This window comes from Alosa sapidissima, chromosome 1 (genome assembly GCF_018492685.1).
Source record: "Alosa sapidissima isolate fAloSap1 chromosome 1, fAloSap1.pri, whole genome shotgun sequence".
Classification (NCBI taxonomy): domain Eukaryota; kingdom Metazoa; phylum Chordata; class Actinopteri; order Clupeiformes; family Clupeidae; genus Alosa; species Alosa sapidissima.
Genome location: NC_055957.1, coordinates 8,923,442 through 8,948,310, shown reverse-complemented (window position 1 = coordinate 8,948,310; position 24,869 = coordinate 8,923,442). Strand labels below are relative to the sequence as shown.

At 47.3% G+C, this 24,869-nt stretch overlaps 1 protein-coding gene across 23 annotated transcripts in view; it reads right to left on the bottom strand.

Moving 5' to 3' along the window:
• Positions 1-3,135: 3,135 nt before the first annotated feature.
• LOC121705503 (receptor-type tyrosine-protein phosphatase delta-like) overlaps positions 3,136-24,869 on the bottom strand; it is a 98,546-nt gene continuing 76,812 nt past the window's right edge. For 8 of the 23 annotated variants that reach the window (XM_042086504.1, XM_042086524.1, XM_042086556.1 and 5 more), the window contains 23 exons: positions 24,512-24,532; positions 24,309-24,426; positions 23,030-23,629; positions 22,422-22,519; positions 22,060-22,316; positions 20,346-20,439; positions 19,975-20,184; positions 19,319-19,479; positions 19,122-19,133; positions 18,664-18,776; positions 18,278-18,310; positions 16,630-16,727; positions 15,051-15,174; positions 12,235-12,410; positions 10,942-11,061; positions 9,832-9,986; positions 9,071-9,356; positions 8,320-8,498; positions 7,461-7,587; positions 7,175-7,300; positions 6,810-6,964; positions 6,580-6,715; positions 3,136-5,883 (listed from right to left, as the gene is read on the bottom strand). In XM_042086504.1, coding sequence (XP_041942438.1) covers positions 5,815-5,883; positions 6,580-6,715; positions 6,810-6,964; positions 7,175-7,300; positions 7,461-7,587; positions 8,320-8,498; positions 9,071-9,356; positions 9,832-9,986; positions 10,942-11,061; positions 12,235-12,410; positions 15,051-15,174; positions 16,630-16,727; positions 18,278-18,310; positions 18,664-18,776; positions 19,122-19,133; positions 19,319-19,479; positions 19,975-20,184; positions 20,346-20,439; positions 22,060-22,316; positions 22,422-22,519; positions 23,030-23,629; positions 24,309-24,426; positions 24,512-24,532 — 3,468 coding nt within the window. In that variant the 3' untranslated portion in view covers positions 3,136-5,814. The remainder of the gene's footprint in view (positions 5,884-6,579; positions 6,716-6,809; positions 6,965-7,174; positions 7,301-7,460; positions 7,588-8,319; positions 8,499-9,070; positions 9,357-9,831; positions 9,987-10,941; positions 11,062-12,234; positions 12,411-15,050; positions 15,175-16,629; positions 16,728-18,277; positions 18,311-18,663; positions 18,777-19,121; positions 19,134-19,318; positions 19,480-19,974; positions 20,185-20,345; positions 20,440-22,059; positions 22,317-22,421; positions 22,520-23,029; positions 23,630-24,308; positions 24,427-24,511; positions 24,533-24,869) is intronic. The other 15 variants (XM_042086595.1, XM_042086603.1, XM_042086663.1 and 12 more) reach the window with 7 other exon arrangements.

The following is a 24,869-nucleotide window of genomic DNA, read 5'->3' as shown; positions in this document are numbered from 1 at the left end:
CTACACATAGCTGCTTAATCTGCTTTGAGCGCAAACCCAAGTCGCCGTCTCTCCTGCCTCCCTCCCCCTTCTGCCTCGCGGCCCTACTTCACGCGCGCGCGCGCGCGCGATGGGCTCATTCAGCAGGCAGTAGGTAGTAGCCTGATGATGCACATGAAACCCACAGCAGGCCTACCTCAGACAGACAAGTCTTGGTCGTTTGAATCTCTTTGGGTGCGTCGTGTGTGTGATGAATAGAGGGGATAACAGGATTCGCTATGCCGATCTACGTTACAGAAGTGGACCCATTAAAAACGTAAAAGATCTATTCATTCAGAGGTTCAGCAACGTGTGCTCTGGACACAGACGGTAGGAGCAGACGTCGCTCAGAATGACTTTCACCAACGTTTCTCTGGCTTCATAGATCTTTTTAGCTCTTTTCTACATAATACAATAAGATGAACTCAGAATCGGAATAACTGCTCAATCGGAATAGAAATTACACACATCGGTCGGAATAAAACTGCCGATATCATAATTTTAATCGGAATAAAAAGAGGTGACGTATTCCGTTCCTATTCCAAACAAGAACTCACGAAAAACACATGGAATTAGATCTAATCTAGCCCCTTTTTAAATTTACCATCACAAAAAGATAACCAGCTCCTAAATACAAAAGCACAGGGTGAAAATGGTGGTTAATACAAAATATCACAGTTCCCTTGTTCCCCCTGTTGGACGCATTGAGGAAAGTCAGTTCCAACACAATGAACAACGTAGCCTAGTGGACTATACACGCCTAGATGCATTCTTCAATAAAGAAAACCAACACTTTGATTTGTCAAATGCATGACATCGAGTTCACAATAGCCTAGGCCACTACATTGGTGTGAGGTATTGCCAAAAAGGCACACATTAGGCCTACTGGTTGTTTACCTGTAGGGCCTAAACTAACCCCCGGTAGGCCTACTAATACAGTTAAACCAAACAGCCACTGCCTAAACTAACCCCCAGTAGGCCTACTAATATATCAGTTAAACCAAACAGCCACTGCCTAAAACGTGTGGTACAAAATATTGCTGTTTTAAAAGGAAATAAGCAATGGCAGGATCAACCTTGTAATAGACCAGGTTTCTGCTATCCAATACATGCCCAAAAATGTAATTTGTAACATATTCCGTTACATTAGGCTACTCAATCTGAGTAACGTATTCTGAACACTTGGATTACTTCCACATTGAATTGCATTTTATAGGATTAGGAATGCGGCCATCAAATTCTGCTCACTAAAGAAGCTTATTCTGGTGTGTTCTTCTACCTGATACAACTATAAAATAGCAAGGTGACCAGTAAAACTACAGCAGGCGACTACCCCAGGCTAATTAAAAACAAAACAAACATTTTAGGCTACTTTAAGATGCTTCTTCAGGTTGGATTATGGATGGATTAAGTCTACCCTAGCTCCACAATAGAGGATCTCAGAAATGAGAATGTGAAAAGGAGAGGGGTAGTCATTTTGTGATTGAATAAGTAAAATAGAGACAGAGTGAGAGTAGGAGTACTCTGAATTCTAGAATTCTACATCTAATCTGAAAGGTGTCTGTAAACATTACTGCAATGAGACCAAACAAGATGCCACAAGACAGTCACAACTGCTGTATAAAGGCGTATGTGGCAAGGCTTTAGGCCTCATAACTTCAGTTCTTCTTTTCTTTATCATTTCTTACTTTTGAAAAGGATGACTTGTGATGGAAGTTCATCACCATACAAGGCAGGACAATCTCTGCTCACTGTTGGGGTAATAAACTCCAGTCATCCCTATATGATGTCGAGCTGTGTTTTAATGGGATAACAAGGTGTACTGAAGACACTGTAAACATAAAAACTCATGTCATGGACTTAAACAGGAGTCTTGAAAAAGTCTGTGCAACATGAATGTGTAGAAAGTGGACCCTCTTACTTTTTGTAGTTTTGCACTGCCATCTAGTGGCAGAAGCACCACACTTGCCCAGTAGTTTTGCACTGCCATCTAGTGGCAGAAGCACCACACTCGCCCAGTAGTTTTGCACTGGTAGTGTTTATTTCTTTCCGTTGGCTATTCTTCTGTTCTTTATGTCGTATGTCCTATACACACTATCCTAATAATAATCTTTAGGGATTGGTATTAAACTGATGTTGTCTGAATCAAACTGCTGTTGTCTGTATACATTATAATTTTACATAATGCAATAAAGTTTGCTTAGATAGGTCCCTGATTTTTCAAGCTACAGCCTTGTGCAAATGGTCCATTTCTTCAAAATGCAAAGGGTATTGTGACCATAAGTGGAAAACAACACCCAAAGATGACAAGGTTTAACATCTAGGAGAGTCAAAGACCCCTGCAAGACACTTAAATGGGGATTTAAAGGGGAAAGGATTGGGGATCAGTTCTTTCCCCAGTCTCAGATGGTTGCAAGTAGCCTGGAAAAATCCAGACTCATTCACAAAGTGAATAGAGTCTGGTGACTCTTGATTGGGAAAAGTTTGACACTTGCATCGTGACGGGCACTAACTTTGAAATCATTAGTCCAGCCTTACCAATCACATTGATCAGAGATTCCTAACATTACTTCCTACTTCGCCTAAATGTTACAAACTGTCAATAAACAGCATGAACAGTCAGGAAACAATATACGTGGATCTACCTTTGCTGTAAATGAATTTCTGCATTTTTGTAATTGAATTTTTTGACTTTTGCAGGTGTTGTTGCTTCTGTTTATCACAATAAGTTTAGGTTTCGTCTTCCCTCTCGTCGCTGATTGGCCTGACATTTTTCTTGTCTGAGGGAAACGGTTGTGAACTATGGTGATCCAGACTAGATCTCCCTGAAAGAAGGTGGGTGGGGCCAGGCTAGGTTGCAAGCTTTTTTCAATTAATTTGCACAAGATCTAGGTTATGATTAGTAACAGAGCAATATAGAATATTATATATTCATATATGTATATGTGTGTGTGTGTGTATATATATATAGATTGCAATATAGAATAGATATATAGATTGCAATATAGAATGTATATATATAGAATAGATTGCAACTAATTCCAGTGATTACCTTGTAATCACACCTCCATACCATACCAGAATTACTTGATAGTGACATACCACAAAAAGGCACAATTCCTTCCATACTTTATTTGTACGAAACAAAATGTGTGTCAACAAACGAAACAGAACATTCATACAGACTTTCATCAGGACCCACATGACCCAGTTAACAATAATAATAATAATAATAAAAAAACGTGTTTCACTTGAAAAAGAACAGACCTTTTCTCATACTCAAACACATAGAGGTATAGATTCTTCAATGAGCAGTGTGTCAATAAGTATTCTTATTACGTTTTTATTACGTTTTTATTTTTTTTTATTTGTACAATTATCAGTTACAGGGAACAGACATATCTTATTGTGAATCCACTCCAAGAAAAGGTGACTTCTTGTGCACTGTGTAGACAGAGCAAATCTCATGTTTGCCAGAGTGCAATTTCATCACACCATAAATGATTATTAAATTCAATAAGTTTATATCTATTTTATTTAAATAAGCTTTGCCTCCTGTGTTCATTTACATATACACAACGTGAGCAATTTTAGTCAGTCCACACCAAGGGGTTCAAGTAACATTGTTAGGTTGGTAATCTATTAGGTGGGCCAGTGCATAGTACAGCTATTTAGAAAGTGCAAATTTCATAGAATGGGCCTCTCTGGCCATGTCCAATGTGTAACCATGCCGTAGTAAAGGGGTGATGATGTTAACATGTTTTCAGTGATTAATACATGTGAGGCCAAGACTGAACAACAGTGCACAAGTCTGGAAGGAGAGAGACATTAGCACCTTACTGGCGTGGAGTTGGGAATGAGAGATTAAATACTCTTTTGAGATCTGAGCAAAATAAATTCTCTCATAATGTTCTGATTTCTTAAACTGTTTGCATGACTTAACATCAATTGATGTTTTATTTGTAACATAATTCTGATATAAATCCATTTTACACTGTTAAAAAAGTTCTTGGCAACTGTTTATCTCTGACAAAAATGGAAAATGTCACCTTGATAACTGTAGATGAATAAAGAATAATATGACAAGGGTTTATGGTCCTCCTGTCACTGACAAAATCATATTACGACCTAAACATAGACTATGAAAAAACAAGATATATACACATCTTAAACAAATGAGCATGTACATGGCAAATAAAAAAGTAACTATCAAAATAGGTTTGTGGTATAAGGCACTAGAAACTTCAAATGAAACCCAAAGTACTGTCAAGCAGGGGAGTGTGTGTGTGTGTGTGTGTGTGTGAGTGCGCTGTGCGTGCACTTAGTACCCCGCTATTCTCTACTCGAGTGGGTGAATGGTGTCGTGGACCACGTGCAGAAAGGTGTGATACACCAAGAGATATCTTGCGGGTAACTCGGGGAGTTACTGGTGCAAATCCTACTCTGGCATTAATGAACTCACTCATGATACAGAAGATAAGTGACACGTCCTGTATTAATCAGATGAGTCTTTCTGTGTGTGTGTGTGGGGGGGGGGGGGGTTCTCTAACCCTTTCCTGTTCAGAGTGGGCTCAACGTACTCCTACTTAGAAATCATTATTCAAGAATAAAATACCTCTATTTTATTGCACAACAGGAGAGTGGTGGCATCAGTTGGCCTGATCTCTGTATTGTATTAAAGTCACTAATCCATCAAACATACCAGTCAATCATATTCTGCATGTATGCAGGTCAAGAAGAAGCCTATTGTTAAATAGAAACTGCCAGGTATGCACAAGACTGTACTAGTCTCCACATACACTTTAAAATACAGTTTACATCATATTAGGTTGAATCACTGTGCTTAAGCGGATGATTTCTCTTGAATGCTTTTCAAAAACTGGTACCCTCGTACATAGTAACACTGTATCAAAAGCAAAGGGTCCCAACAATGCCAAACAAACCAACAACTGAGTACTGATTCAAATACACCAGCAAACAGTGTAGACCACAGCAGTCCAGCAAAAAAAATGATGCCCACCCCTGACAGATGCCTGTTAGGCTGAGACAAACCCTCCCTAGGCTGGAGTTAGATCTAATTCTGAGTGTGAGGAAAGCAAAGGAGTCAGACTGAGAGAGACAGCAGATCTGTCAGTATACAGAGCTTTCACAAACATGGCCAGGCAAGCCAAATTCATTGGGTTTCACCCTCTTAAAAAATAAACCTACCCATATCTACCCATACCCATAAGAAAGTAGTATTACTTAAACTTACTCTGTGGTAAGTCTGTGTTATAAAAGAAAGCGTTCACCGATGAAAAACAAAACAAAACTATATCAGTAAAATAAACGGAAGCAGAAGTGAGATTTGTTGGACTGGTCAGAATACAGACGTGAAAAAAGACGACTGTTGGCACCTCATGCGGGTGTCTTTTTAAATGTCCTAACTGTCAAAGTGCACCTCCTCTTCCAGTGAGAACAGAACGCTCTGTGTGTGCATGGGTCAGCTCTTCCCTCGGCAGCTCTCGGACAGTGGTGCCACGGCGGGCAGTGGTGACTGTTATTACTGTTGTTGTTGTTGTTGTTGTTGTTGTTGCTGCTGTAAACAAGACTGAGGTGAGCAGCCAGGGATTAGTATTGTCTTGGTCGGAGTTGGTTGGTCAGGTTCTCTGGGTGCAGCAGGGAGATTCATGCTGTTTGCTTTGCACATTGTCCTGCCACCTGGGGGGGGGGCCATGCTCCAGGGTGGGGGCGTGTGCGTGGCTACAAGTGACTACCCAAACAGCTGCCCTGGCGGTGAGGTGGGAGGAGAGGCTATTATGTTGCATAGTGATCAAAGCTCCCCAGGTACTCCAGAGCCGCCCTGTAACAGAACTGGTACTGATCCTGGAACACAAATACAAGCAGGCTGTCAGTGGACACTCTACACAAGGCTAACTGTCAGTGGACACTACACAAGGCTAACTGTCAGTGGACACACTACACAAGGCTAACTGTCAATGGACACTCTACACAAGGCTAACTGTCAGAGGACATTCTCTATGAGGCTAACTCTGTCAGTGGACACTCTACATTAGGCTAACTCTGTCAGTGGACACTGTACAGGTAAGTGACAATGGCAATTGTTACTGAAATCATTTCTGTTGAATACCTCAAAGATCAGTGGGTAAATAGCATACTTTTCCAAACAGTTCTGCTTTCCCCCTTTGGACTGTTATTAGATGAGTATTGGTCATAGCGACTGCTGTAGAGCTCTAGCCTGTCTTTAGCTGGATTAAATCTCAGTTTAGTTTCCAGTGGGATTAGGCCTACAGTCAGAAATTCCCAGTGCATTATAGGAAGATGTGTGAGACCATGTTTATCATGTAGCCAGGAAGTAAGGTTTACGATTATGAAGTTATGGCTCATCCTTAGCCTACTGAAATGTATAAAGTTATTTTATTAAGATGACAGTCTCTATTCAGTCTTAAACTGCCATGAATTTTGTATGATGTGAGCTATAAAGCTCCATTTATGTGAGCTATAAATTGAGTGCTTTGCTAATATAATTACCATCAATATTCATTTCAATGTAGTACTCACCTCTGTCTGCACCATGGCCGGCCTCTGGGTGCGTAGCATCTTCACTGTCTGGAAGATATCCACTACTCCCTCATAGCGCATGCGCTCCAGCACAATACTCAGCGTGATGAACACTCCTGTCCTGCCCACTCCAGCACTGCAACACACACACACACACACAGCATGTTCACACTGTTAGACATCAATCTAGCAACATCTTTACCAACAGCTTTAATGGTGCACCAGCCCACCTGCAGTGCACTGTAATTGGTCCATCCTGACCAAACTGCTCTTTCGTTTTGTGAACTTGACCAATGAAATCGATGAATCCCTCTCCTGACTTTGGCACGCCTTGTTCAGGCCAATCTGTGAACTGGAACTGGCGGACCGTGCGAGACTGTCCATCCTAAGGCACAGATCAGAGATCAGAACAAATATAGACACCGAGCGTTTTCATCCAACATTCGTTAGTCAGCTCTATGGTAGTTTGCTTTTCTTTATAAGCAGATGATAATAATAGCAGATGGTATAATACATAAGATTATATGATAATAAGCAGATGATAATAATAATACAATGTGACAAACTGAGGTGTCTGATGTTAGTGTGTACATACTCTGGCGTCAGTCACTTTAAACTCTCGAAGGATGTACTGAGGCATGTTGTACTCAGCCATGGGGTCCACCACAAAGTACTGGTAACGGGCAGAGCGCTCGGCTGGCCAGTACTGATGGCACTTCTCCTACAGGTCAGAAACAGAGAGCACAGGGGAGTCATGGTACATTCAACTCTCTTCACCACATATCGACAGCACAACATCTGAACTTCTGAAAGACTGATGCCATGTTTATTTGGTTGAGATGTGAAAGTGTCCGAGAGAAGTGGGAAGTTGCGGGCCTCACCCTGCCCATCTCTCTGAGCTTGGTGAGCATGACCACGATGGTGGAGTTGTGTTCCCACAGCATCCTCCAGTAGTCTTCTGTGGTCTCGGCCAGAGGACCCTGAGTGGCCATGTAGGCCCTCTGCTGCCTGTGGAGCCACGGGAGCACACACACACCAGATCATGGATACTGTCACCACTGATCCACCCCATACCAACACGTACCAGTGAACAGTAAGGCAAGAACCCATCGCCTCATTTATTGAGACTTCTAGAACGGATAGTTCCTGTCCTTGATTATGATTGGCTGAATCACAACTGATACCATTGTAGAGTCGAAAGCAGCCCTTGAATGTTGACTATAATTCTATAATACTGCGCCACAAATTACTATACAAATGTTACAGTTATACATGTATGGGATAACAGAGGCAGTATAGACCCTTTCAACAATAAAAACAAAAACAATGCTTGAACGTTCTATTTGGTTCCCAATCTACTTCCTCTGCATTAAGTAAGGGATAATGGACGACACGGTGGTCTGTTCACAGAAGTTAATGCACGGTCGAGGTTGTAAAACGGCCCAGACGCCGTTGGCCCCACAAGGCTTCCGTTTTAGCATTCTATATGTTATCTTAATGCAGAGGAAGTAGATTGGGGCCCAAATAGAACGTTCAAGCATTGTTTTTGTTTTTATTGTTGAAAGGGTCTATACTGCCTCTGTTATCCCATACATTAAATCCTCATTCACAATATTTTGTCTCCCGAGTCTTTCTGGTAGAAATATATTTCTTGGAGGGGGAATGATATGATTATCTGAATAAATCGTTACATTTCTCTACAGGGTCAGCAGGAGGCAGACAGTGGCATCTCTCTCTCACCTGTACCCATCGATGAAGCTGGCGTTGATGTAGTCGGAGCCCTCCACACCTCTGATGGGCTGCAGACACACGCGGGTCGACTCAAAGGGCATGATGTTCACCAGCCGGTTCTTGAACTTATTGCAGGGCAAGTTGGCGCTGACGAAGCGTGATGTGTGGGCCTTGGCTCCAGCCAGACGCTACGCAGGACAAATACACGAGTTAGAAACCACACTCCGCTTTAAAAACACAGACTGTATCTGTCCTGGCAGCCAACGGCGCACATTGCACAAAGCCAAAGTTGGGAGGCTGCTCAGGGCTGGGGCAGAGAGAGGTCTCAGCTTCAGTTTTCAACCACTGCCCTGAGAATCAGCTTGTGGCGTTAGATAGTAAGTCATGACTAGAGCCAGGGCAGTCACTAGGGGCACTTGAGTCTTTGCTGCTGTTGTTCTTGTGAGATTGTGCTTTCCTTAAAACTAACAATCATCTTTGTTGTATCAGGGGTTGGAAAAATTTATTCATTTGTATATCATGATATTTTTGTACGATGAGTTTAAAGATAGATCTACTTCCATATGATGGTCTTTTTATTATTACATGTATACTCACTAAAACAATTAAGTCAGTCACTTCATTAGTATAGAGTTTAAATGTCACCTTCTACAATTTAGTAAAGAAGCAATTCTATCCTGACCATAACAGTTGAGACTCCAGCTGCATTGCCAGGTGATTCCCATCCCCAGTAGGGACTAGCTCGTCCTCAGGCCCTCACCTTGAACTCCAGCTCCATGGCGGGCACGTTGTCAGGGCCGTCGCTCTGAGTCAGCCGCTGGATGTAGACGTACAGGTTGCGGGCGGGCACCTCTGTGTTCCCGCAGGTGATGGCCTCCTGAATGGCGTCGTGGATGAAGACGTACTGGTCCTCCGTCTGCACCATGTAGTTGCGCTGCGAGCGCATGAGTGTCACATGGCCGTAGATGTCCACCGTCTTCTCCTGCTTGATGCGCTCCACCATGGCGTCGATCACGATGAAGCAGCCGCTGCGCCCCACGCCAGCACTGGGACACCACCAGCACAGCAGCTCTCAGACACACATCCACACAACCAACCCCCAGCCCCACACCAGCACTGGGACACCACCAGCACAGCAGCTCTCAGACACACATCCACACAACCAACCCCCAGCTCCAACCACAGGCACCGCTCACTCACTCACTCACTCACTCACTCACTCACAACTTACCCCAAGCACGCCACACTCCCCTCTGAACACTACAAACGTGCACAACACTGTGCCAGCCCTGCTACATGACTCAGGCAACACAAGCAACCTACAGTGGAATGGTCCATGCACTGCAGAATCAGATCTATCATCACACAACGTTGACTTCTATTCAATTAATATGGCATTATTTGGACTAGCCCATTATGCATGTATCTTGTGCAGACTGCCTTCCAGAGAGTAGGCCACTATCCAAAAGGGTGCAGTATACGATCTGTGCACAAGCCCTGGAGTTGTCAGGTGCAGCTTACCTGCAGTGAACAATCATGGGCCCAGCATCAGGAGGATTACATGCCTTAACACGCCGCAGGAAGGCCAGGAAGGGAGTGGGGTGCTCGGGGACGCCATGATCCGGCCAGGCAGTGAACTGGAACTGCCTCACCTCCCTCTTCTCACTGCAGCCATTCTAACACATACACAAACGTCAGAACGTTACTTTAACATTATATGGGATTAGACATCCCATCTACGAGACAGTTCAGTGTAAAAGTGCCAGAAAGCCATTAGCCTCTTTTTACAGTAACCAGTAGGCTACTTACAAGGGAGAAAAAAAATCCTGACTTAAACCCACTTTATTCTACATAGCCCTCTTCATTTCACATAACCTTCAATGAACTGTAATATTAATTAAAATATTAAAATATTAAAATATTATTTTGTTGATTGCTTGATTTCTCAATATCTGGCTAAAATGGCTTATGAGTATATTGAAATTATATTAACTACCTAAAAATGTGGACATTTCCCCCAATGTATAAGACATATTATCATTCTATTGAATCTAATATACAAAATAGTTAATCTATGGCAGTGGTTCTTAACTGATCTGGCTTTGAGACAATTTCCCATGTTCATTAAGTCACAACCCATATATTTCTTTAGCGATTAAGCCAATGGATACGGTGATCATGGTAAGATTCACCAAGTGCCTGAAGGCCTACTTGTTTGGAACAAGGTCTCAGTAGCATACAGACATCACACACAACATGCACTTACAGCAGAAAAAGTAATATACATATACAAAAAAAAAGGTCCCGACCCACCAGTTAAGAACCACTGCCCTATGGTACTGGCACTGCAGTTTACTGTTACTGTAACACTATTACTGTAACCTCCAGCACTACCACCACTAGATGTCACCAGTGAGTTGGTTCCAGCTACCCACAGCACACCAACTCCAGACAGGCCTTGGGCTAAATCAGCTCTGACTACTGACTCAGGATCAGTTAAGAAAGCTGAGTGCAGTATTTACCCTGAAGGCGAGTTCTGTTAGAGGAAATCTGCCCACATTTAATCGTGCAAAAGGCTTTGACATGAAGCGTGACATAGTACAGCAGTGTAGCAAAAGGTATTAGCATTACCTTGAACATTGCAAAGGTTCTGACACAGTATGTGGCTAACTCCAGGGTGTCCACTAAAGTGACTTGGATGAGTCCATATGTCTCTGTACCTCTACTGGGCCAATACTGGTCACATTTCACCTGTGATACACCAAAACACAACACAAGACACAACCACACACACACACACACACACACACACACACACACACACAGACAACATATTCAAACACACACGCAAACATACACAAACACATACACACACACACACACACACACACAGTGGTTGAATCAGAGAGAGGCAGCCATTTTTACAATCACAAATGAGTTCAAATGTGCCATGCTGTGTCATGTGTTTGTGTGTCCTCGGTGTGGTGTGAGGTGGAGTGAGGAGTCAGTTCTTCCTATAATAACTAGCATCCAGCCCTCTGCTCCTCTGCTGGGAGTCAGTCCACAAAATAGACTGCTCTCTCTCTGCTGCCTCTCCTGCTGTCATTACAGTCTTTAGAGAGGCTCCCTGCCATGCTCAGTGGTGGCAGTGCTGGTGGCGGGGGTGGGGGGCTGGGCTGTGTGTGTGAGTGTCTCCTACTTTTAAGACAGACAGATATGTAGCTCTGTCCATTGGGTAGAGAAATAGAGAGAGAGAGAGAGATATTTCATAATATCAGGATTACAGATTACAGTTGCCTTGTAGCGAATATACACTAACATCAGCTTTCATTTAGGTGCAACGTGAGCATAGCAAAGATGGGTGATTTTCATGCTGAATAAAGCAGAATTAGCCAGTGTATGGCTTGAAGGAAGTCAACATTTAGTCATCTAATCTTAAAAATCCAACAGCATGAAACTGACCATGTGCTGAGTCAGAGAGGTCACTCTCAGATCAGCTCTGTAATCTAGTCAAGGGGTGGGAGGGGTGGGAGGGACACTGAGTGAGTGATTGACAGCTCATTTGGTGACAGGTTAGAAAGAGTAGGTGGGAGAGAGAGAATGAAAGAGAGATCTTGCCTTGGAGTAGAAATAGGAAGGCATCTGAAGATTGAACAACAGACAGAGTGGTTGGAGAGCACAGTTAAGATTACAGCATCACAATTCACACAGAGAGAGAAGAGGAACATGGACATTAGAACTGCTGGGTTAGTGTCAGAGGAACACGGACATATGGGCTCACTGTAGCACACAGCAGAGAGAACAGACAGGCAGAGAGAGAGAGAGAAGAAGAGAGGAGAGCAGGCCAGAAGAGGGGATAGAGGAGAAAGGAGAGAGGAGAGGAGAGGAGAGATGGTGACACAGGAGTGGAGAGGAGAGGGTTACCCTGGACTTCTCCTCCAGCTTGGTCATCATGACGATGTTGGCCGTGTGCTGCTCCCACACCATGCGCCAGAAGTCGCAGAAGGTCTCGGGCAGCGGCCCTTGGGTGGCGATGTAGGCGTTCTGCCTCCTGTAGCCGTCCACGTAGTTGGCATTGATGTAGTCGCTGCCTGGCAACCCTGGAGCACACACACACACACACACACACACACACACACACATAAAGCCACTAGCAGCAGTGCAATCAATGGCCCCCAAGCTTATCTGACAGAAGGAAAGTCTCCACGGGATCAGGCCTGCTTGTCTGCACCCATAATCCAAAGAGAAAAACCAAATCATTCAATCAAAATTTCTCCTGAATGAAGAGACTCTATGTATGGGCAGGGTGCAATTTGTAGGGGGGGATGGTGAGGATTCCCCCCCCTCTGGTTTTCCTATCCCTACCTCTGCTAAATTATTTTTATCCCCGGTGGGGACAACATTTATCCCCCTCTGCCCCTCATATTGATTAATGCTACTTCATATAAGTAAAGTGCTGCAACGTGAGAACAGTCTAGTAGGCTAGCCTACATAATAATCTGACATCAGAAATGCACCGTCACCGTCAGCACTCATGCTGCTGACACAGTGGCTGCGTGATAACTTAATTTGGCCTTGATCGTGCAGGACATTTCAGAATGTCGAGTGTGTAATCCATCATAAATGGCTAGTTTCAATGGAAAAGTTAGCTGGACAAATGAATGAAAACGAGAAGGATTCAGTGAAGCATAATAATGTTTTAGAACCTTCAAAATTAGAAAACTGATGCAACTGACATAGAGGACAACTGCAGGTAGAGTAGAACGTAGGCCTATTGTCCGAAGGAACGTACATTAAATGAGGAGATATTTGCTGAATGTCACAAAAAGTGCTACAGAAATTGCTTGGCATCGCTTATTCAATGGCTCTCTATCGAAACACCTGTAGTTTGCGGAGGACGGACGAGAAAGCACTCGTTTGATAAATCAGCCAGTAGGCTAGGCCTAGTAGACAAATAACTTTTAGAAATAATCTGTACTGCAAAAACGAATGTTGGTGGGTATTTAAACTATCTAGCGGGTGTTTTAATAGCTGCAAGAAATAGAAGCTTCATGGTCTTTATGTTCTGGTTCGTAAATGATTTTCATAAAACTTCAAGTTGCCCTATAACTTTACTCTCCAAACTCTTCACTGCACTGTAGGCAATTAACTGACAGTATGATAGGCTATTTATTTTCTGTAGGCTACAATAAACACATTTATTTTTTCAACTTTTGCAATATACGCACTTGGCTACTGAACGCAAATCAGCAGGAGAGAGAATGCACATAGCCTACGCAGCGTGTATTTGGTTACCAACTAACACTGTTAGCCAATTCACTAACTTAAGACTTCAGTGCCATCATATACAACGTTTTTTTACACAACAAATACAGAAAGGATGGAGGCAGCAAAAGTAGAGGAGTCATTTCAGATGGGGCAAGAACAAGGTGAATTTGTATGCTTGTCAAAACGTAGTCCTACACTGCATTAGAGGAGCTGATCATCATACCAAGCACACTCGCTGTTTAAAGTCATACACCACGGTAAACTAAAACTAAAATGTTACAAAGGTGGCAAAAATAATATAGGGTATTATTAGCCATGACATTACTAGGCTATGAATCGTTCGTTCATTTTTTATTTATTTATTTTTTGGGGGGCGGGGGGTTACAAACTTATTCAAAATCATCCCCCCCTCTGGTTTTTACACAAATCGCACCCTGTGTATGGGTACACACACACACACACACACACACACACACACATGTATCAGAGTTCTAACCTCAGTCTGCCCTCAAGCTTTTCCATTCCCATATTTATTATCTTCTTCCCCATCAAAGTAGATTGAAGCAGACATTCTGAGTAATGTGCGCATTGATGTCTGCTTCAACAAATGTCGTTGTCTCTCAGTATGCCTCAGTGAATGTCCAGAGATTGATTTGTGTGTGGTTCAGTGGGTGTGCTGTATTTAGAAATATGTATTATCTACATTTATAGTAAATGTGCAATTTTCAGAAAAAGCAAGAGCGTGATTTAAAAATGTGTGTGCATGTTTGTGTGTGTGTGTGCGCGTGTGTGTGTGTGTGTGTGTGTGTGTGTGTGTGTTTGTGTGTGTGTGTGTGCGTGTGAACACATTAGTGTCTTAGAGTCTGTATGTCAATGTCTATTTGAGTATGTGCTTGTATGTGTGGGAGTGTGTCTGCGTTCACACATTGGTGTTGCTCAATGATTGTGTGTGCATAAGGGTTTGTGTGTGTGCATGTGTGAATGGTTATGTCTGGTTCAGTGATTAGGCATATTCCCGAGTCTTATTCCAGTCTGCAGTGGTTAGTCTCAGTGGGGAAGCCCTTTGATGCAGTCTTCCCTGACTCCAGCAGACTTGTTCAGGCTAATAGAAGCCGAGCTGACTGGCAGAGATACCCTGGAGCTCAGTGGCCAGAGGCTGAGCTCACACGTGCGCTGCCCAGATAAGCCTCATCTGCCTGGGATTCTCCTCCCACTAACTCCCCCTCTATTCTGGAGCCTCACTACGGCCCAGCTCAAAGGCATATGTATTCAATGCACACTCCTTAAAAAAACACAAAGCCATCCACACACACACACACACACACACCCCTGCATGTGTAACACTCTTTTTGTCTATTCCTCCCTCTGTAGTCCTCAAACACACACACACACACACACACACACCACACACACACACACACACACACACACACACACACACACACACACACACACACACAAGCTGGTTTTACCATCAATGCCGGACAGCAGCACTCGAGAGTGGTCGTAGGCGATGACGTTGGCGTATCTGTTCTTGGGCTTGTTCACCTCCAGATTGGAGTGCTCCCAACTGAACTGCTGTCCTGGATCAACAGACTTCCCACACAAAGAGAAGAAGGGGAGGGGGGGGGAGAGAAAGGCAGATGCAAAATGAATACGTTCTTTTACAATTGGGGACTACAATTTTTTCCCTTCCTCAAATTTAAAAAAAGTATTTTTAAAAAGCTAGCCCTAAGACTGCTTATCTAACTTGGGGAAAAAGTGAGTGTTAGAAAACTTTCGGACAACAAAAATTAGCATATAAAGCGCTCCTTACTGCATGCCTTCACAGAATTACAGCCGTGCTCATCACATTGTGGCGACGGGAGAGCAGCTCTGGAGTCTGGGTCGCGGTTGCACCCACATCACAAAGGAGCTCCAGTCTCCGAGTTGCCTGTTGTGAGCTTGTGGCTTTTCCACACAGAGCGCCGAGGCTTGACTTCAGACTGTAATGTAATTTCAGGGTTTTGAGGCCCGAATGTGCTGACTGGCACTTTTCCTGCCTGAGCCAGAGTGAACTCTGTAAACCCACACTTAGACCGCAGCCTCCGTCACAAAAGCCCACACACCCTCTCCAACACAAAGCTGTGGATTAAGATAGGCCCGGCAGCCCAGGCACAGCCACTGAGGGAGATAACGCTGCAGGCTTACGCCATGTCTGCCCCAGTAATAACAGCCCGATGAGATGGGGAGGGGAGCTGGAAAGAGAGAACTTGAGGGAGGAGAGGGGCCGAGGGGTGGAGAGAGGAGCAGGCTGAGTGGGTCGCTGGGCTCTTAACTGGCCTGGCGATAAACTCCCTATCTCCTGTCTGCTACGGTGTCTCTTAAATGGGAACGTCGATATGCATCAGCCTTTTAGCATAAACCTCTCCGACTCACCAAATTCATTTAGTCGCACAGCAGGAGACCTCAACTCAGCAGAGAGTGCACATTACACACACACACACACACACACAAACATATACACACACACACACAAGTATACACATCCCTGCAGAGCCGAATTACTGATGTGAACCTCCTCAACCACAAATTGTTTCTTTTGTGCTGCAGTGTGCAGTGTCAGCTGCCTCGGTAAAACTGAGACTAGGTTGAGATGGGGATGAGGGTGTGATTGATGCTGTCTGATCTGAGACTAGGTTGAGACGGGGATGAGGGTGTGATTGATGCTGTCTGATCTGAGACTAGGTTACCGTAAGATGGGGATGAGGGTGTGATTGATGCTGTCTGATCTGAGACTAGGTTATTGTAAGATGGGGATGAGGGTGTGATTGATGCTGTCTGATCTGAGACTAGGTTGAGATGGGGATGAGGGTGTGATTGATGCTGTCTGATCTGAGACTAGGTTACTGTAAGATGGGGATGAGGGCTCACAGTCAAATCAGCTGTGAGTATGCAGCATGTCCAGCATGTCCAGCGCTTCATCATATTCATGCCACAAATGAACAGACAATAATGAACTCAATGAGAGAGGAGAGAGAGAAGGATGTGAGAGGTGAAGCGGAGGTTTACCTCGTACTCCTGAGAGAACCTGAGGTTATCGTTGGCCTTCAGCCTCTCCAGCTGCTCTGGCAGTTCGCTGACTGGGATGGGAGGATGGCTGGCCATGCCTATCAGTCAGAAAAGAGGACAAGAAAAGATGAGTGCGCTGGCCTTGTGTCTGCAGTGTCTGCAGTGATAGGAGAGAGTAAGTGTGTATGTGGGCGGCTGAGATGGAGAGGCTGCCAGGGTTAGTGGAAGCCCACTCGGCCTGCGGACTGGGACAGGATGGCAGGCATGTGTGTGTGTGTGTGTGTGTGTGTGTGTGTGTGTGTGTGTGAAAGCCACCTGCTCCCTCCTGTCAGGAGAGAAGGGGTTATTCCACTGCGGCCCAAGCAGGAGAGGAGTTACACATGGGGCATGGGGCTAGATGGCATGGGGTTGGATATGGGATGGCATGGGGTTGGATGGCATGGGGCTAGATGGCATGGGGTTGGATGGCATGGGGCTAGATGGCATGGGGTTGGATGGCATGGGGTTGGATGGCATGGGGCTAGATGGCATGGGGTTGGATGGCATGGGGCTAGATGGCATGGGGTTGGATGGCATGGGGTTGGATGGCATGGGGCTAGATGGCATGGGGTTGGATGGCATGGGGTTGGATGGCATGGGGCTAGATGGCATGGGGTTGGATGGCATGGGGTTAGATATGGGATGGCATGGGGTTAGATGGCATGGGGTTGGATGGCATGGGGCTGGATATGGGGTTGGATGGCATGGGGCTGGATATGGGGCTGGATGGCATGGGGCTGGATGGCATGGGGCTGGATATGGGGCTGGATATGGGGCTGGATGGCATGGGGCTGGATATGGGGCTGGATGGCATGGGGCTGGATGGCATGGGGTTAGATATGGGATGGCATGGGGCTAGATGGCATGGGGTTGGATGGCATGGGGTTAGATATGGGATGGCATGGGGTTAGATGGCATGGGGTTGGATGGCATGGGGCTGGATGGCATGGGGCTGGATGGCATGGGGCTGGATATGGGGTTGGATGGCATGGGGATATGGGGCTGGATGGCATGGGGCTGGATATGGGGCTGGATGGCATGGGGCTGGATATGGGGCTGGATGGCATGGGGCTGGATATGGGGCTGGATGGCATGGGGCTGGATATGGGGCTGGATATGGGGCTGGATGGCATGGGGCTGGATATGGGCCTGGATGGCATGGGGCTGGATATGGGGCTGGATATGGGGCTGGATGGCATGGGGCTGGATATGGGGCTGGATGGCATGGGGCTGGATATGGGGCTGGATATGGGGCTGGATATGGGGCTGGATATGGGGCTGGATGGCATGGGGCTGGATATGGGGCTGGATGGCATGGGGCTGGATATGGGGCTGGATATGGGGCTGGATATGGGGCTGGATATGGGGCTGGATGGCATGGGGCTGGATATGGGGCTGGATATGGGGCTGGATGGGAGGATGGAACAGCAGGTTACATGGACAAACAGAACTGACACGTATTAAGGCCTCGAGAAGAAAAGAGTGCGACGCAAAATGAGACAGTGATGAAAATAGATAGATAGATAGATAGATAGATAGATAGATAGATAGATAGATAGATAGACAAATGGAGGAAGAGCGAGAGTGTGAGAGAAAGACAGAGACTAACTTGACAAGCGTCGGTAGCCGGCAGCTCGGGGCCCTGGAGGAAAAGTGATGGGATAACTCAATCACTCAATTACTCATCACACAGAGAGGACATACTGCCTGGAGAAAGGCTTTCCACTAGATGAACATATTCCATATTCAACATGTTCAATGCATGTACTGTACTTCAGTAAGCTACAATAGCATCGAATTGAGCTCTACTTTCCCAAAGAGACTCCTGCTGTGCTTTGTAGTGTGATTTGAAGTGAAAATCGAGAGTCGATGGAAGTCAAGCCTTCCCAGTGTTCCCTTTGGAGAGCTCTCTCAGGAGCGTTCTGAGAGCAGCCTCAGTGGCTGGCTGGGTCCACTGAGCTGTGTGTGTGTGTGTGTGTGTGGGGGGGCTCTTACCAGGGGTCTGGAAGTTGATGCGGCGCAGCTCCACAGGGTCAGTGGGGTGGTGGGAGCTCATGGCCTTGCTGCTGGGGAAGCTGCACTTCCTGCCCTCCACCTCAGCACGCTTCCTACAGCGCACAACAGCACAGCACACAACTTAACAGTGCTGACACACACACACACACACACACACACACACACACACACACACACACACACACTCCACAGAACACAGGACGCACAAAACACACCACCCACCCAACTCAAGCTGAGACACCAATCACAAGCTCAGTCACTTGAACACAGCACAGAGCACTTGAACACAAAACACAACACTTGAACACAAAACACAGCACACAACACTTAGAACACAGCACAGAGCAGAGCAAAGCACAGAACACAGGGTACTCTTCATCACTACTCCTCCCATTATCATCATCATCATCATCATCATTCGGTCTCAGGTGTCTTACCTGTCAGGTTTGCTGGATGGCCCAGAGTGAGGGAGAGGGAGAACCAGAGTAGAGAGGAGAGAAAGAGAGAGAGAACAGCAGCACACACATCAACCAACATCCAACTGGTCTCAGGTCAGCAGACACAGCACGCTGATCAACAGTCATGTCATGTAGAGGTCATCAGAGGTCATCTGCTTCATCCTGCCCAGTCTTACCTCTTGAACATGAGGATGGCGATGACGATGCAGACGATGAAGATGACGGCCAGCACGGGGCCCACCACCCACAGCAGGCCCTCCTCCTCGTCCACGATGGGCTGCGGGTCCAGGTCCGAGGTGGCCACTGGGTCCGAGAAGGGGCTAGTTGCGTACACGGTCTGCAGACGGAGACAAAGACAAACCATCACACACACACACACACACACACACACACACACACACACACACACACACACACACACACACACACAGACACTGCGGCAGCCAAACGCCACTCACACAGAACAAACTCCGTCGCACAAGGATGGACCGCCCCCCCCCAGCCCTCCAGTCACGGCGGTCACTCAGCCAGTCCCATTAATCTGATTACTGACCCAGATTCATAAAGCCGGCTCACACCCAGGGCTACGGCTCGCAATATGCTCTGATGACATGTCATGACTGCTTCCTGTCACCGCAACGTCAACCGCTGCCATCCGCTGCCATCCACTGCTTCTCACATGATGTGACACTTTGGCAGCTGACTCTGACATACAGCTGTGCCACATCGGGGGCTAACGATGGGAGAGCTGCCGCCACTACATGTCGGTCCAGATGGCAGACGAGGATGGACGTGCGTCGCGCACTGCGTGCGGCCGGGGCCCGTGACTTACGTTCTCCGAGAGCTCCAGGAGGGCCAGCACGAAGCAGGCGTACTCGTGTCCGCTGAGCAGCGCGCGGTTCAGGAAGTGGCTGTAGGTGCGGCCGTCGCCCAGGGTGAACTCGGACGGAAGCTTCTGGAAGTGGGCGGCGATGTAAGGCCGAGGCTCTGCCTGACGCCGGAGCCGCAAACCCTTACTGCTGCCGTTGATCTCCTTTAGGAGCTGCACAATGACATGTACCCACACACACACACACACACACACACACACACACACACACACAAGATAATAATGCTAAATATCTTCAAAATCTCCATACAGCTTGAACAGATGTATTGAGTATGCTGCTGTGAGCTCCTGGTCCCTTCGGCCGGCGCTCATACCTCCTCCAGGTCCATGTCATCTGGGCTGCTCCAGGGGTTCTGGAACTTTCCCCCTCTCTGTCTCTTCAGAGGCACCACCACAATATAGAAGCCTCTGGTGACACACGGACATAACACACTGTGAGTATCACTCAGAGGAAACACACGCACACACACACACGTGCACGCGCACCCGCACACGCACCCGCACACGCACCCGCACACCCACACACAGACACAGACACGCACGCACACACACACACACACCCGCACACGCACACGCACACACAGGCAGGGCTCCCCAAAACCAGCAGACAGAGAGCAAGCCAGTGCAAGCTGCCTCCGTCCTGCCTCTGCTGTGCGGCAGATGGGCCAGGCCTGTGCCTGTGGAGAGCCGCTCCTCCAGAGCAGCCGAGTGGCGGCAGGGCCGGGCCACCAGCTCAGCAGGCCGGGCGGCTCAGCCAATGGGGTGTGGGTGGGCCACGCGCTCCTCCAGAATGAATTCAATTAGGCCTAGTGGCCCCTGACTGCCTTTTGTAGTTTGTGGCTGTGATGAGGCTGAGTGTGTGGCAGTGTTACTGTAATCAGAGGACTGAAGTGTGTGTATGTGTGTGTGTGTGTGCGTGTGTATGTATGTGTGTGTGTGTGTGTGTGTGTGTGTGTGTGTGTGTGTGTGTGCATGTGCATGTGTGTGTGTGCATGTGTGTGTGTGTGTATGTGCATGTGCGTGTGTGTGTGTGTGTATGTGCATGTGCGTGTGTGTGTGTGTGTATGTGCATGTGTGGGTGTATGTGCATGTGTGTGTGTGCATGTGTGTGTGTGTATGTGCATGTGTGTGTGTGTGTGTGTGCTACTGGTGAGTGCCTCTGTGATTATCTCATCAGTGAGTGAGGAGAGAGCAATGGCCAGCTGCCTGCCTTATTGCACACACACACACACACACACACACACACACACACACACACACACCAGGAGAACTCATTACACACTCAGTGTGCTGCTAATCACCTATTAGAGCCACCTCCATACAGAGTGAGAGAAAAAGTTTATGTGTATGTGTGTATGAGTGCATGCGTGAGTGCATGCCTGTGTGTGTGTGTGTGTGTGTGTGTGTGTGTCTGTGTGTGTGTGTGTGTGTGTGTGAGAAAAAGAGAGAGAGAGAAGCAGAGGTTATGTGTGTGTTTGCTGTAAGCACTTAATGAGAGATTACTGAGGTTAAGTCTGCATGATGCTGATTAGCCACAGCACAGCCAATCCATTTCCATAAGACTGAGTGAGTTCTGGCTGTGCTAACGGGCTTATTTGGGAGGACGCGACGCGAGTGGTGCGTATCACAACACAATCACAACACTGAGCTGGAGCAGCAGTGATGCTGTCACTAATGGATGTGCATCTCTTTGCTCTCCTTTGGAGCTGCCGTCAACAAAGAGCCAGCGCGGCCTGTGTACCTGTGTACTAATCACCACACCACACCACACACACCACACACACACCACACACACACACACACACACACACACACCACACACAGCACAGCACAGCACAGCACAGCACAGCGCAGTACACCACACCACACCACACCACACCTACTGTGTTATACTATAGTATGTGTGTGTGTATGTGTTGTGTGTGTGTGTGTGCGTGTTGTGTGTGTGCGTGTGTGTGTGTGTTGTGTGTGTGTGTGTGTGTGTTGTGTGTGTGTGTGCGTATGTGTGTGTGTGGTTGAGTGTCTCACCTGACTTTGGCATTGCCCTGCGGTGTGGGCAGTTTGACGGTGACGGTGCTTGTGGTGTCGGTGCGTCCGACGAGCAGGGGTTTGGTGCGGAGGAGGTCGGGAGCGGTGACGGCGCTCACGCGGTGCTGCAGGCCCCCGGCACTGGGCCCACGACTGGTCAGCAGGAACGAGTACTGAGTCTCGGGACGCAGGCTGGAGATCAGCTTCTTATTCAGACGGCCGTCCACTTCCACACTCTGACTGTTCCCATAAAGGATCTGGAACACACACACGCACACACACACACACAGGCATAATGCACACATGCTTGCACATACACAGACACACGGGAAGCCCAAAGAAACACAAATAAACACACATACCGTGAAAGGCTGGGCTTTGTTGAGCTTCTCTCTGGTCTCCCAACTGAGCAGCACAGAGGACTTCATGGCAGCTTTCACCCGGAAGTTTGTGGCAAACACTGATCAGAGAACAGTCCTGTTAGTAAGTTTACTGAGAAACGCTACTCGGTGTAGACACAAACAACTTACCTGCAGTAAACCCCAGAGGCAGTTCTCCATAAGAGATGGGTTAGATTTGATCACACTAAGCAAGCCAGAATAGCTCTTACCTCTGCTGATCTGCTGTTGTCACTTAACTCACTTGTTTCTCTCTTTCCCTCTCTTTCTCTCACTCACTCACACACACACACACTCACACACACACACACACACACACACACACACACACACACACACACACACACATAGTAGACAACTGTGATGAGACATTCTGACACCCAGAGGGTCCATCATGAGTGAGTAAGTGAGTGAAGGTGAGAACTGCTTTTCTAATCCCCTTTCACGGTCTGTTTTGAGAAGGAGGGGGTGGGGGGGGGGCACACATGGGTTCTCTTTCAGCCGGAGTGGCGGGTCATGGCTGGGCAGTGGGGAGCGGGCAGGGGCAGGTGCGGGGGAGGGGGCAGTCCTACCTTCCTCCTCCAGTGACCCTGTCCTGACCTGGACAGGTGGGCTGTAGGGCCCGGGGCCCTTGCTGGTGTGAGCACACACTCTGACGTCGTAAACACTGTCCGCCTGCAGGCCTGTCAGAGTGACCGTGCGCTCCTCCACAGACACACACACCTCGCCCCCCGAGTCATTCCCCGTCGCGCTCCCGTTGCCCTGGTAGCACACCAGGTAGCTCAGCACGACGCCGTTGCGATCGCCGAGCGGGACCTCGCCCCAGGCGAGGGCGACGGCGGTGGCGTTGGCCTCCACCACCTGGGCATCGGGCGGGTAGGCGGCGGGAGGCCCCTCGGGCGTGGTCAGCTCCAGAACTGCCTCCGGGCCAAAGCCCATCTTGTTGCGGGCGGCCAGGCGGAAGCGGTAGGTGGCGCCCTGCTGCAGGTCCGAGACGGAGAAACGGCGGTCCTGCTCGGGCAGGTCCAGCGTGGGCGGCGGGGGGCTGTCGGCGCGGCCGAAGGCCAGACGGTAACCCAGCACGGGGCTCAGGGGGTTCAGAGGGGGGTGCCACTGAAGCAGGGCGGTGCCCGGCCGGGGCTGGCTGACCGCCAGACGAGGCTTCTCCGGCACTACGGCAGAGACATTACATTACATTACATTACATTACATTACATTTGGCTGACGCATTTTTAGCCAAAGCGACTAACAACATGGTAAACAGTTTAAGTTTTAAAGCAATTCTCAACAATTTTAGGACAATTTAAAAAACGGTAGAGTACAGTAAGAATAAGTGCATCAGTGAGTGCCGTTTTTAAACAGTTGAGTGTCAGTTCAAGACGGCTGGTAAGTGCTAGCATCAGCAAGACTTGTTGTAAGTGGTGCTACTGTATGAGAGGAGATGTTCTCTAAAGAGCTGGGTCTTCAGGAGTTTTTTGAAAATGGAGAGGGATGTCCCTCCCCACAGGAGGCAATGATTCACTGAGGGCTCACTGACTGGGCGCACTGCTGTGATGCACAGATAAAGAAGCCCCTGTCCATTTAATGGTGCATGCTGTGGTGCATTTTATGCATTGTGATAAGTACAGGTTTGGTCACTATGATGTCTATCAAGGTCAGTGTAAAGGCAGGAGAGGCTTTATACAACTGTGCATCTTAATCAGAGATATGTGAGTGTATGCGTCTTGAATGAATTATAGGTTTTGGATCTGCACTGACTGTAAATATGAGTGTGGGTGATGATGTGTGTGTACACGGTGGTGCTAGCGTGTGTGAGTGTGTGAGGTGAGGTGAGGTGAGGTGAGGACGTACGTGGGGCAGGTGTGGTGATGATGATGGCTTTGCTGCGAGCCCCGTCTCCCTTGGTGGTGTAAGCACCCACAGAGACAGCGTAGGATGTCTCAGGCACCATCTCAGAGATCAGCAACTCCTGCAAACACAAGTGCACTCATCAGCTCACTACTAGGGCACAGAGCAGGAATCCACATGCAAATGCAGGAATCATATGCACTTACATATTCCCCAGAATCATTCCCCTGTCCGCAGGAAAAGGCCAGCAGCAAGAGAAGAGGTGCAGGAGAGAGGAGAGACAAGTGGTCAGTGAGAACATGAGTGCTTCATCTGCTAATTAGATGGCACAATTAGGTTCAAGGTTCAAGGTGTCTTCAATATACCCAAGTGGCTGGCAAGAGAGAGTGTTTAAAATGCTGGTGACAGTGGGTATAAAAGAGTTCTTCTATCTATTTGTCTTACATGTCTTGGACACAAATCTACGGCCAGGCAGAAGCAATGTAAACTCTGAGAACAAGGGGTGACTGGGATCATCCAGGATCGACCAGGCTTTTTTGAGTGCTCTGTTCTTGTGCAGGGAAG